Here is a 14,756-nt window from a genome sequence, read left to right as displayed (position 1 = left end):
TTCTAATGCTATTCAAGTAAGAACTAACACCCAGAAAAAACTAAGGGGTTTGTTTTCATAGACATGGGATATATACATTTTATTCTTCTTGGAAACCATTTTATTCTGTTCAGGTTAAACATCATCTTTTGTTTATATTGTTTTTGTGTTAGTAGAAGAGCTCCATATACCTTTAAGTGTCCAGATGAAAAAGGATTCTGTCCTCTCTGTTACGGCAAAATTTCAATCGTGTCTTGGGTGGTTTTAATAAGTAGATCGTTTGTGATTGCATCTTACTGTGAAATTTCAGTGAAAGAAAGATTCCAGTGTTCTGTTCTTGAACTTGTTTCCTTTGCTTGTTATAATAAGCCTATGAGCTAAAAGAGAAATTGATTGATAGCACACATGGAAAGTTGTGCAATTGCAGAGTGTAATTCTCCATAGCAGTAACTGAATGTTAGCATCCATTGTTGTCTCTCATTATGTTAGTCAATTATTCAGTCTGTGCTTGCCCTGGGCTAACCAAATTAGTTGTTATTGGAAAATTCAGTTGCTCCTAAAAATGTTGATCAGAGTTCATTACTAGGTTATGACTGTAGAGACCAAATATCCTATGTTAGCTTCTCTGTAAGTAAAATGATCTCATGATTTGCAGCTTAAAATTTATCACTTATTATTTACCTACTGTGGTTACATTTCTTGAATTCTGCACTTGCTGTCGTATCCTCAGGCTTGTGTGATATAAGAGGAGTTAGACTGCTTCTGACATTATTAAACTTAATGTATACCTTCAGTTCAGTTCAGTTCAGTCACTCAGTCGTGTCCCTTAATGCTGGGAAAATAGCTTTAAGTCATTAGGAGCTCTCCAATCATTTACTGTCCTTGACTGCAGCCAGTGTATTGTAATACATAAGGATGGTTGGCTTTAGCTCCATTCTAGAAGTAATTTACTTTAACTCTGAAGTTCCTCCTGTGAAGAATGGGGGTAATGATTGCTGCTGCTTTGGTTATTTGTCATGATTATAAGAGATAATTGCTCCAAATCAATTATCGTTACTATTAGTCCATGCTAACCAAACTGACAGTAATAATACAAAAAAGTATAGATTGAAAATAATGAATTTGTATATGAGAATAGTTTTATGCATGGATTTTTGTCCTCTTTTCCTTTTTGTCTTCTTTCTATGCTCAGTACTGATAACCTGTTATTAATACATGCCAGGCCGTGGTGATACAGAGACTCAAGTAGGCCATGATTATTGCCTTCACTGAAATTTTAGCCTAGTGGAAGAACTTACAGTTTGGTTTTAGCAGAACAGATCCATTAATCTGCACTTAAAATATAAATACAAAATTAATACTCAGTGAGCCAGTTCAAACAGAATTTATTTAGTATCTTCACACAAAGATCCACATGTTCTTTGGGCATATTCATGGATAGTAAGAGAGAAGGCAGATACTGTTGGACAAAGAGATCAGTTACTTGTTTCAGGAACTACTGAAAGTCTTGTTTATTTTACTTTACCCTTTTTGGTGAGGGATATAACCTTAATTTAAAGGTTAATCATGGGTTAATTAGCAAACAGGATTGATGTTTGTCTTTCTTCATTTAAATGTGTAGAGAACTGTTGAATACTTAGTGTATGAGTTATTAGATCTTACAGCATTTGAGTTTCATGAACTAATTAGTAGATTGTGAATAATTGAAAGCATGAATTATGAAACTATAAATTCTGATGATTTAGTATGTTAAGGTACATAATAATAAAAATTTCATTAATAAGTTTGCAAAAATTCATGTTTTCTTCCTTTTTCTGTTTTTTCCTCAGAGCATCTGCTACACCCAAGCTTGAGCCAGTTCCTGTTCAAAAGGTGTGTTTCTAATCCAGCATTACTGGGATAATATTTGATTGTCCCTCCTGAACCACTCTAACTTCCATTCCTGTTTGCAGCCATACTGACAATTTATAGATCTCATATAGTTTTTCCTCACAGTTCTTTAAAGATGATGAGGGATAGTGAAAATCAACACATAACAGAATTATCATGTAATTATTCCTTACTATTTAAACAATGTAATTATTCCTTATTATTTAAATAGTATTTCCAGTGTCATATATTATCGGTAACTCATTTCCAGATGTCTTACCTTCACTTTTAATTTGCCTCTTTATTCAAATAATCTAAACAGATTAAATAAGTGGTTACAAAAATGAATGTCACAGTTAATCTTTAATGACAGTTTACTGGTAATATTAAATTATATTTTCAGAGTATTCTTGGATTAGGTTTTTGGCAAGTACCCTATTTTTATATATATATATATCTTCAAATTGTCCCAAACCATTGTTCATTTACATCTGGTTTTGTGCTTTGGGGGGTTTTCTCCTTAATTTTACTCGTGCCTTTTCAGTGAATTTGCTCATATTGATTCCCTGAGGCATTAAGTTACTTTATCCCCCTCAGCTTTATTATTTCTGTAAGATTAGATTACTTTTTCTTCCTTTAAATTAAACATAATAGAGCTACCATTATGTACTTTTTAAAGAATTCGATTGTTTTTCTTTTGAGATGATAAGGACTTATTCTTGAATATCATAGAAGATTAAGCTGGGTTTATTTTTAAATTCACACTTACTTTGCGATAGGGGTTTGCAAACACAAATTCTGTTAATTTTAGGTGGAATTGATCTTAGTTTTTTTTTTCTTTGATGTCTGTGAAGAAACATTTAAGATCTTTTTTTTTTCCTCATGTTACTTTTGAATATTTATTTTGGAAAAGGGAAGAATTTTATTCCATCTTTAGCGATATCTCAAAACATTCCAGAGAGAGAAATAGGTGGACTGTAGAAAAGGGAAAGGATTGATTTTGTTTCATTTGTTTTGTGTTTTATTTTTAAGGAGATCAAAGTAATTAGAATGTTCACATTTCTGAATTAGATGGAAATGAACATTCCTTCTTTTTTTTTTTGATTGAAGAATTAGAAATGTCCAGCTGCTTCTGCATGAATCAAATAATTGTGCTCTGGAGAGTAATTAAACGTGTTTAAAAGATGGAATTGTAGTTGAGACTCTGGATATTTTAAAATAAATGTTTTGATTAGTGATGTTTTGTTTACTGTGGAGTATTGAAAAAATTTTCTTTTGGAGTATGTCTAAATTGACACTTATGTTGGCCTTTAGGCTTTTTGATAACTTTCCTAATCTATTTCCTAAATATTTTGAACTCCTTTCATTTTTTAAAAAACATTTATTTACTCAGTATGTGCATCTGTGTTATGCATGTTGAGACCAGTTAGCATGCATGCTAATATTTTATCAGCTCATTATTTTTATCTGGAAACGTGTAAAGTTTGACCTGCTAACATAATTGTGTTTGTCTTTTTACAAACTAGCTGTGTGTTCTTTTCAGTGGATCTATTTTGCATGTCTTTGCCGTGTTTTGTGTATGTTTATTTTTATTTTACATAGGGAGAACCTAAAGAAGTAGTTAAACCTGTGCCCATTCCATCTCCTGCTGTGTCCAAAGTCACTTCCACCACCAACATGGCCTACAATAAGGCCCCGCGGCCCTTTGGTTCTGTGTCTTCACCAAAAGTCACATCCATCCCATCACCATCGTCTGCCTTCACCCCAGCCCACGCGACCACTTCATCACATGCTTCCCCTCCACCCGTGGCCGCTGTCACTTCTCCCCCATTCGCTGCATCTGGACCGCATGCTAATACCAATGTTAGTGCTGACCAGCGGTCATCTGCGCTGAGCGCTGGTAAACCTGCAGTTAATGTCCCACGGCAGCCCACAGTCACCAGCGTGTGTGCCGAGACTGCCCAGGAGCTAGCGGAGGGACAGAGAAGAGGATCCCAGGGTGACAGTAAACAGCAAAATGGGTAGGTGGCCGAGGGTGCTTTCTGCTCTTATCAAACTCTTCTTTCAGGCAATTTCCAGGCAACACTTAATTTCCACCCACCCCCAAAATCAGTTGTTCTCTGAGAGAAGGGAAATGAAGTTTCATTTGCTTCATTAACATGTGATGTAGCTTTATGTTATATACAATACAGCACTCTGTGCAAGGCAATTATAGGTTAATCCAAACCTAATTATGCATCTTGACCTGTTATGAATCATGTAACGGACTCTGTAACCCTTTTTCTCCAAGTCTGGAACAGCGTGGAGCAGCTGGCCCTTATAATGCAAGGCAAATCTTGAATCTTTCTGTCTCAATTTTTCCATTCTTTTGTGAATCACCAAAAGTTGAAATAGAATGGTTGCAGTTGTGTCAGCTTATGTATCTCATGCTAAAGAGAGAGGAAATGAGAAGCTTGTAAGAAGCTGTTTTTCTAGGAAGTATTTTGAAGACAGAAAATAAATTTAGTTTTGACTCATGTCTATGTATGATGCATTAGCTTAGGTCAGCTGGCTAAGCCACATTCTTTTCAGATAAACTTACACTGAAATTTAGTCTTTAAAAGCAGACAGTAATGAGAGGACAGTAACATTAACGGATGCTTAAAAACATCAGAAGCAAATTAGAGAATATTTTCATTGTAAACATTTTTCTAAAATGAGTAGATTTAAAGCAGTGGACACTAAATATATAATGTTATAATAATTTTCTGAGAATCCATTCCTTATAATTTTCCTCTTTTTTTGTGGCACAGATTTTTAAAAAATTGAAGTCTGTTTTCAGTAGCCATCATTTATAGATGGGTATTTTATTTTTGGAATCCAGTGACTATCATGTAAACCAAAGTCACTTCTGTAAAGTCATTTTGATCAGATTTATTGTGACAAAAGTGTCTTTTAAAAGGAAATAATCTGCATGCATGATTGTTTTTAACCAATGTCAGGTCCCAGGAAAATATAATTAAAATAATTGTGTAGTTAGGTCCTTTCTGAGATAATCCCTTCTGAATGTTAATTCATGTAATGTAGGGGCTGTGCTTTCATAGGACTGCTCCCATGGTAACTTGGGGGCTTTGAAAAAGAAGGTGGCAGGGTTCCAGGAGCAAGTCTGGAAGGACAGCTCCTGGGCCCTATGTGTGGTTTTGTGGTTGTGGGTGACTTTTGAAAGTTTTGATGTATATACTGAGGAAAACTAGTGCCTTTCAAAGAAAGTTATTTCTCTCTTATGAGGAAGATAAATAGTATGTAGTGTTGAGGTGCATTTGGTTGTCATTTTTCTGATTTGTCTATTTTAAGATGATAGATTTTAGAGTAATCAAAGTAGATATCTTGAAAAGACAGATGTGTGTGTGCTGAATTGTGTCTAACTCTTTGCAAACCTGTGGACTGTAGCCCGCCAGGCTCCTCTGTCCATGGGATTTCCCAGGCAAGAAACTGGAGAGGGTTGCCATTTCCTTCTCCAGGGGATCTTCCCAATGTAGGGATTGAGCCTGTGTCTCCTGCATTGCAGGCGGATTCTTTACTGCTGACCCATCTGGGAAGCCCCCTAAAAAGACAGATGCTGCCTATCAAATGCAGTCTCATGGAAGACTAAAAGCAGAAGTTTATTTTGTTTACTAAATTCCAGGTTCAGTAGGAAAAAAATACTTCTTTTGAAGGAAGTGTTTAAGTTAAAATCTTTTCTCCTTCCTAACATTTCATAAAATTTTATAAGGAAGGCTTCTATATTTGGCAAAACTAATACAATATTGTAAAGTTTAAAAATAAAATAAAATTTAAAAAAAAAAGCTAAAAAAAAAAGAAAATTGTAGAGATAAAAGCAAAACTGAGGTTACAGAAAACTATTATATTGAAAACACTAAGCTGAAACTTTGTGTTTTATGGGTGTAGCTTTGGTGATTCCTGAAATGACTTATTATTTTCAACTTTGTAGGCAGTGATACAGTTACAGGAACTTTACAGTGGTTTCTTAGTCAGTTGACATGTAGTTATTGAGCACATGTCTGGTGTCCTGCACTGTCCAAGATTCAGGACAAAAGGGACTGTTATATGTTTTGCATCATTAACAAGCAAGTTACTGCTTTGCATTTGTAAATTGATTGCATTTAAAAGTAGCTTAATTTCAGGTGTTGACCCGATGTGTTAGCACAATGAAAACTTGATTACTATGAAAACAAAAGTGTGGTTTTTGTGAAATTCTATAGACAAATTTGCAGTGCTCTTTCTGCTGTTTCTCTTACTACGTTTAGATCAGAGAAATCAAAAAATAAATCTCACATTTTACTATTTACTAGTCAGTGATGTCATTTTGAAAAGCAGGTGTTTTGTGGTATTAATGAATATATTTCCTGCATCAGGTGTCAAACTCTTTTCCTGAAATCACTGTCAGCCTTTTTACTAAATGTGTGATTATTGAATTTTCCATATTTTTATAGTGTTACAAATGATTGCAACAAATGTCTTTCACAGTTGAGAGTTGTTACTTTTTATTACTCTTTATTTTAAAACCTAATTGCCAGTAACCAAAAACTTAGGAGTTTATAAGGATGTAAAGTTAAATGGATAGATTATGTTTTTATTCAAAGCAGGAGGACTATTAGTTTTTATAGGTGTCCCACTCAAATTTATGTAGTTTTATAATAAACATAAGACACAACGAGTACTTATGAATTATGCATCATTACTGAGAAATAGTTATCCTAATAGTATGAAATCTAACAACTATTGATATTTTTAGAATATTAATAATACTATGCTAGCATTCTTGTTCCTTCTTACAAATAATAATGGAACGAGGCACTTTTTAGAAATTTTTAGTCCACCTTCTTCATATATGAATTTGTAGTCTTGGCTTACTATTTTCTTTACTACTCTCCTTACTCTACTTTGAGGGGAAGCCGCAGCTTCCCTGGTGGCTCAGAGGTTAAAGCGTCTGCCTGCAATGTGGGAGACCCGGGTTCAATCCCTGGGTTGAGAAGATCCCCTGGAGAAGGAAATAGCAACCCCCACCAGTACTCTTGCCTGGAGAATCCCATGGAGGGAGGAGCCTGGTTACGCTACAGTCCACGGGGTCTGGACATTTCATGTACACAGACATGACTGAGCTGCTTCACTTTTCACTTACTCTACTTAGAGCAAAATGGAGTTTTATATTCCAAACTGGAAGGGAATCCATTTTGAATCACGTAGTTTAAGTAATTTACCTTCTTCCTTTCCATATGCTCTTGCATTATAATGTGCCACTGCGTTCAAGAGGTAAGTCTTTCATGTATTCTTTATTAATTTTAATTTCATTGGACTGCAGTCTCTTCTAACAGTTCGTATGTGGTATTTTGATGAACCTGGCCTTGAAAGATACAAAATATGATATGGTAGTAATATTTTTAAATGCTTTTCTCTTTGCAGAAAACAAAAGTGACAAAGTTAGTATCTACATTACTGGAGAGGAAATATGGTGATTTATATATGAGTAAACAGCATGAATGCCCGATTTTTGCAAAATTAAGTTAAATTTTGCAAAAGAGCTGTAATTTAGAATAACCACATTTAGTCTTTTCAATAAGTTTTGTTTGCATCGCTATGTTGTGGTGAATTGCTTTATGGTAATAAATAGTAGTGTTTAACTTTCGTCATGAAGTATATGTGGGGTTTGCTGTATAACAGTTTAAAAGAGGTTATGTTGCAGGTAATCTGTAGCAGTCAAGACTGTTAGACGAGAAAGACAGAAGAGAAAGCATAAATACATGTGCCACTAGTGAATAGTCTATATTATAAAACTGAGTTGACTTCCAAATTCATATCAAAACCCAGTATTTCCCAGGTAGAATCTCTAAGAACCTTTTTGATTTTTCAGCCAGTGTTGCTGAAAGATGTAGAACTCTATGTATGCAGTTGTGTGTCATTGGCTGATAGAAGGTCTGTACACCTTTGCAATTAGTTAAGTATCACAGGTAGTTGGCATAGACATTGGAAATCGCCACGTCAAAACTTTGTGTCTATTGGTATTGATGATAAACTAGTGATTACTAGCTTTAAAGTTGATAAAAATCACATTAGACAAGAACTTAATTTTGTGTTATGATTATTCTGAGCATATGCTGAAATTTCCTCATCATACTCTAGAGTAGAATTGAAAATATGGAATATCTTAGACACACTTGAGGGAATTAGCTATTGAATAATAATAATTATTATTATTGTTAAATTAGAGAACTTTATTCCAGTATGGTTATGATCTCACTGATTGAATAGGGCTTCCCTTGTGGCTCAGCTGGTAAAGAATCCGCCTGCAATGTGGGAGACCTGGGTTCGATCCCTGGGCTGGGAAGATCCCCTGGAGAAGGGAAAGGCTACCCACTCCAGTATTTTGGCCTGGAGAATTCCATGGACTGTATAGTCCATGGGGTTGGAAAAAGTTGGACATGACTGAGCAACTTTCACTTCACTTCAAGGAACATGTTACAGTCATATAAGAATATTATACACCAGTGCACTAGAGAAACATCCCCAAACCCTGATTTATTGATTGTCTACTTAAAGTTAAATTCTTATTACACAAAGGCTTTCACTAGTTATAAGATGCCAGTGTAATAATTTGACTTGTAAGGGGGGAAAATGGGACTTGAAAAAATAACCACATTTAGGTTAAATGCATATTTTTTAAAATTCAAGGATAATATTCATTAAATTACTAAATATTAGTATGCACTGTGCTATATGTTTTTAACTGCAGTATGTGATTGAATTTGCATTTAAACTTTGGACCTTGAGAACTTACTTAAATTTCTAAGCATGCAGCTTGAAAGTGATAGAGCCAAGATTGGAGCCTAGGGACTTTTGAAGCCAAATTTTGGTGTGGCTTACTCTGTCACCTGTTTGTGACCTGAACTTATTTCTGTTACTTTGAATTGGTATTTGTTTTTAATGGTTATAGTCTTGATAAATTGAGTGAATTGAAACTACATGAATGAATAATGTGCATAAACTACAGTTGGGTTTAACGGTGCTTTTTTTATATAGAGCAGCTGGAGGATCTATTCTAACAACAAATTTGTATTTGTATAGTTATCAAAGTGCTTTCAAGAGCATGTAAACATATGCCCCTATAGGAAGTCTGAAAGATAGAGAAGTATCCATTGGATAGACATATCTCTATCCAAAAATAGAGAATGTAGTCTGGTTCACTGTTGAGGGAAAAGAAGCTCCTGGGGGTTGCAGCTTGTCCAGGCATAGAGGGAGTGGGCAGCATAGTCAGGGTGAAAAGCCATGTCAGTCTGACTGCCCCATTGGCACAGATGCCACTGTGTTGTATGATGGGCTATTCCACTTGAACACACTTGTAAAATTCATGAAAATACCCTTTCAGCATATTAAAATTGACATCTTTAGACTTTAACCAATCAACCCTCTTCTGCTTACCCCTCACCACATCATAGAATACCTCCACCCCCACAACTTCATTTTGACATAAACCTTCTTTCTCAAACTTTGCAATGTTCAAATATATTTCTAAGATTTTATTCTGGTCAGAGGAGGTTATTTTCCAGAACTGTTTCTCTGCTATTTGAAGTGTCAAGGCAGAGGAGAGAGTACTTTTCATTGAATAAGAAGGCTTAGAGAAGAGTAAATACCCATAAATTACTGAGATTAACTTAATCCTGTGTCTCACCCCCCACTCAGCAAAACTCAGCCCTCTATTGAGTTTATGACACTGACTTTGATGTGGAAATACAGCTTAGCTTCACTGTACAGTCTTAGCATTCAAAGTGGTAGGCACTTTTTCTTACTATATTTATAATGAATTTTTACTTACTCTGACTAAACTTTATTGTAGTAGAATTGATTGAACAATGTGTTGAGAAACTATATAGAGTTAGTACTTGTCTTCTTTATATATAATGGAATATGAATATATTTGTTTTTAATGATCCGATACTTAATAGGCTATGTGAATGAATTTTATTTTCCCTCTTTAGATGTTATTAACCTAGTTCTTTTACCATATATCAGACATGTCTTTCTGGGCAGTAATTATGCTGCTGCTAATATAGTACTCTGGAGTTCCTACAAATCACTTCTAAACTTCCTGGGATTTGCTTGTGCATGAGGGCTGTGGTAATAACAGGGGAGAGTATGAAAATTGAGTAATAGCCCATTATTAATGACCCACTGCTTCATATGTCTTTCATCACAATCACTACATTTTAAAAAATAAGAGGAAATTTTCAAAAGTGTATCATTCACTTGTAATGTATAGTTCAGAATAATTCATCTGAGAAGACTATACTTGTTAATATATACTTGTTATATTATGTGAGAATGACAGATTTTCTTAGTCTGCTCTAATTTTTAAAGTGATTTTAAAATGATCTGTTTCTATATCTGACATCTAATTTATATTTTAATCTCTGACTTTTGTTAGCCACATTGTAGGATAAAATACATTTTATAGAAACCTAGAAAAAAATATTCGAGGCTTCCTGGTAGCTCAGTGGTAAAGCATCTGCCTGCAATGCAAGATATGCAGGTTTGATCCCTGGGTCAGCAAAATCCCTTGGAGAAAGAAATGGCAATTGACTCCAGTATTCTTGCCTGGGAAATCCCATGGACAGAGGAGCCTGGCAGGCTACAGTCCATGGGATTGCCAAAGACTCAGACACGACTTAGCAACTAAACAACAACAGCAAAGAAAATATTTTAAATATTAGATCTTTCTCTCTTGGTATTAGTAACTTGAGGCTTGCTGCTGCTGCTAAGTCGCTTCAGTCGTGTCCGACTCTGTGCGACCCCATAGATGGCAGCCCACCAGGCTCCCCCGTCCCTGGGATTCTCCAGACAAGAACACTGGAGTGGGTTGCCATTTCCTTCTCCAATGCATGAAAGTGAAAAGTGAAAGTGAAGTCGCTCAGTCGTGTCCGACTCTTAGCGACCTCATGGACTGCAGCCCACCAGGCTCCTCTGTCCATGGGATTTTCCAGGCAAGAGTACTGGAGTGGGGTGCCATTGCTTGATCTAGCATTAATACACAAATTATTTTTCAGTGTTTTTGGAAACAAGCAGCATAGATAAAACTGTTATCCAAATAATAACAATGTGATAGAATTTCAACTAACACTTGTTCATTTTTGTTTGTCTGCCTTTTACATAATTATTTTGAAGCATGATGTTTGGTGTAGCATCTTAATTTTCATGTAAATTCAGTGTTTTGAATTTTGTTATTTCATTTTTTTCTTCTTTTTTGGCCTCATCTGTGTTTTCCATCATCCTGGGAACTTCAATGTCTTTTCCCTTCTGTCACATCTTTTTTTGTGTGTATTATTCCTCCTTCAGTAACCCTGGCACCGTGTAAGTACCTAATCACTGGTTTCTTTCTAATTTTCATCATTGTCTCTGTAACTTTTCATCTGGCTTTCAACTTAACACCATCAGCAAATTTTATCAGTTTCTTCTCATTGCTTAGCATTTTCAGATATGCTGAGGAAACTAGGAAACTTGTTTTTCATGTCAGAGAACTTCATATGAATTAGTGGGTGTGTTTAGCAAATCCATACTTCTGCAGTGGAAAAACTTGTCTTCAGAAAGATGGATAGGTATTATAGACAGCAGATACTGGAGTCAGAGATGTAGGTTTAATATTTTTTTAAAAATTTGAATAAACTTGCTACTTTTAATGTCTATTTTGAAATAAATTACTTGCTCTTGATAGTATGTTCTATCCCAAATGAATTTTAAAAATAAAACTCATATTATTCCCTTATTTAATCATAATCATAAGAGTCTAGAGTGTCAAAGCCAGTAAATGTTTAGAAACTTTCTATCACTTAACATAGAATGTAAGCCATGGTGAATGTCACAGAGTCTGAGAAGTGGTATACTTTTCCAAGTGTGTCGTAGCTAGAAAATATTCTTAAGTGGTGTCATTCTATTAATCTTAGTGTCTTAGTTAGACATTTTTTTCTTTTGTATGTTTATAACCCAAACCTTTTATAGAGGATTAAAATACCTGCAGCTGGCACCATTTAAGAGTAAACAACAATTACTGATTATAGAGAAATTTAAAACTGTAAGTTTAGTAGCTTAAAAATAGTTTTTCAAATAATTGCATAAGATAAAGTATTGCCTGTTTAGGAATCTGTCAATGTATTTATGAAATAATGTTATTTTCTAATTTAAAAAATTATTTATAAAAGAACTAGGAGATTTTATTCACTATTAGTAAAAGGTGTTTCAGGTATTTCACTTCCAGGTTATTGAAATTTTATCATAAATAATTTGAATTACTATTAAACATAATCATTAAATATTAATAGTATTAAAATGCTATTATTAGTATTATATATAATACTATTTTGTTACGTATATATAGATGATTTATATACATCCATAAATATATATATTCCTATAGCCCACCAGGCTCTTCTGTCCACAGAATTCTCCAGGCAAGAATGTTGGAATGGGTATCCATTCCCTTCCCAACCCAGGGATGGAACCAGGGTCTCCTGCATTGCAGGCAGATTCTTTACCATCTGAGCCATCAGGGAAGCCCTAGATGACTTATAGTCTTAGAATATGCATTGCAGATAATTTTTTTGTAATCATAAAAGAACACCATTATGTGATTACTTTTTGTTACCTACTCCGGGAAACATTTTACCTACTTTACCTATCTTATTATTTCTCAAAACAACCCTTTAAGGTAGATAAAATCCCCATTTCTTAGAAGGGAAATATTGAAACTTGTAGAAGTTAAATGACTTGCATAAAATGTATACTGAGTAGAAGATTATGCTTAGAACTATTGTCTGACCGCACAGCTAGTGTTAACGTTAATTCTGTCATGTCACTGGGGCAGAAATGTGTACTGTGACAGGTTTTGATCGTATCCCTGTTAAAACGACAGCAGTCGTGTGGCATTCTGATAGCAGTAGGATTTTCTAGCAGTGAGTTAATCTAACAGGTGTTTCCATGCATATCTGACACTCTGAGGGTACTTTTTCTGCTTGGATCTTGTGCTGGGTGTCTGCTAGTCCATACTCAGGTTCCTATTTCTCTTCTGAATTGAAACTCAAAACTCATTAGTATTTATCCTACGTTGCCTGGAGATGTTGAGAAGGGGGAGTATTTATAAAGTTACCTAGATCTTAAAGTGTTATAATAATGTACATTGTAAATTCCTTAATATTTATGCTTTCTTAATAGAAAAATGAATATTCTTAGCAAACCTAAGGTTCTTGAACTCTGTAGTTTGCAAATCCCTTTCATATATATTATTTCATTTAACCCTGAAGACAGTGCTACTTTGTTCATATTTTTATTTTATAAATGAAAAAATTGAGACTCAGTGAGATTGACTTGTCCAAAATTATGTATTTGAAAAGTCACAGAGCCATGATTTGTATCTTGGTCTTTTGATAAATATTTCGTTTGTTTCCATTTCATTTGTGTAACACTACATCTCTTCACATTGATGATCCTGCACCTAACTTTGTTTAGGGTGAGGGATATCTGTACACATAAATGAGAATACTATAGAAAATAACAGTTCTGACCCTTTTCAAAATTGTGTTTTGAATTGCTGATTCGGCCTGTACTAAATTAAATTATTCCTGGCTCTTGGGCCTAGTGAGGAAATGATCATTTAATTTTGTGAAAGCCAACACATTTTAGTAGCATAGGGGTATTTAACCATGCTTGGGAATATAATTCACATCTGTTTTGTTAGCCAGAAGATGAATAATACAAGTAATTTTGAATTGTTTGATTTTAATTACTGTGGACTTTGCAATTTCTTATTATTTTCCTTCTTTTCTTATTCTTTTCTTTTCCTTTTCTGCATGTTGGAAATCTCTCTTCTGCTGCCTTCTTCTGTCAATTAAAAGGAAAATCCCACCCAAACGGTAACCTTTCTGTTGAATAGATATTTATACTATAATTTTATGTTATCATATAAGTACCTTTTTTAAAACTTAAAAAGCCTAGTATACTTTTTAAAAGGATGCTTTTTTTTTTTTAAGAAAAAGATGTGAGTATGCCTGAAAGACATGACTGAGCATATACATGTATGTCGCACATACTTGAAAAAAGCAAAATATACAAAAGGAACATTGAGGCTTAAATGTATAACTTGTAAATAATATGGGAGAGGATATTTTAGCCTTAATGTAATTAAAAATATTTTAATTTTTGTTTTTTCCTTCTTAACCCTAGCCCACCAAGAAAACACATTATGGATCGTAATACCGAGTTTTATCACATACCTACTCACAGCGATGCGAGCAAGAAGAGACTGATTGAGGATACTGAAGACTGGCGTCCGAGGACTGGAACGACTCAGTCTCGTTCTTTCCGAATCCTTGCCCAGATCACTGGGACTGAACATCGTAAGTAAATAGCTAGGGATTCTATTGGATGAATATTTTTTTTTGCCACAGAGAGTAGCATTTAGACTGCTCGACAGTTACTGGGAAATAGTAATATTCCTGAAACAGTTTGCTTTTAAATTATGCCTAGTGGTACTGTAAATAAGTAACCAGCCTAGAAGAGTTATGTTAAAAAAGTATAGAAATATTAATAGTTGTAGTACTGACTACAGTACAGTCAATAACAGTATAGTGATATAGGAATTTTTTAGTGGCTCTGGTAACTTAACCGTTTGATATTAATTGATAAAGGTAATTGCGTAAAAGTTTAAAAAGCTAACTGATATTGGACATTGCTTATTTTATTTCAGTGAAAGAGTCTGAAGCTGATAATACAAAGAAAGCAAAGTAAGTGGTGCATTTTTTGGTAAATTGAATGCTTTCCTTTTATGAATGGTCTCTGTTTTTGTTTTCCACCTTTTCAAAGGAATAGTATGGCGTTTTGTCTTTACA

At 34.5% G+C, this 14,756-nt stretch overlaps 1 protein-coding gene across 7 annotated transcripts in view; it reads left to right on the top strand.

The window, feature by feature from the left end:
• PDLIM5 (PDZ and LIM domain 5) overlaps nucleotides 1-14,756 on the top strand; it is a 234,233-nt gene that overhangs the window by 131,814 nt on the left and 87,663 nt on the right. For 3 of the 7 annotated variants that reach the window (XM_027544052.1, XM_027544044.1, XM_027544050.1), the window contains exons 4-8: nucleotides 1,809-1,851; nucleotides 3,778-3,869; nucleotides 13,764-13,781; nucleotides 14,092-14,264; nucleotides 14,615-14,651. In XM_027544052.1, the coding sequence (XP_027399853.1) occupies nucleotides 1,809-1,851; nucleotides 3,778-3,869; nucleotides 13,764-13,781; nucleotides 14,092-14,264; nucleotides 14,615-14,651 (363 nt within the window). Of the gene's footprint in view, nucleotides 1-1,808; nucleotides 1,852-3,450; nucleotides 3,870-7,290; nucleotides 7,308-11,214; nucleotides 11,230-13,763; nucleotides 13,782-14,091; nucleotides 14,265-14,614; nucleotides 14,652-14,756 lie in introns of all 7 variants that reach the window. The other 4 variants (XM_027544047.1, XM_027544051.1, XM_027544043.1 and 1 more) reach the window with 3 other exon arrangements.

This window comes from Bos indicus x Bos taurus, chromosome 6 (assembly GCF_003369695.1).
Source record: "Bos indicus x Bos taurus breed Angus x Brahman F1 hybrid chromosome 6, Bos_hybrid_MaternalHap_v2.0, whole genome shotgun sequence".
NCBI lineage: Eukaryota > Metazoa > Chordata > Mammalia > Artiodactyla > Bovidae > Bos > Bos indicus x Bos taurus.
This window is presented reverse-complemented; position numbering and strand designations above follow the sequence as displayed.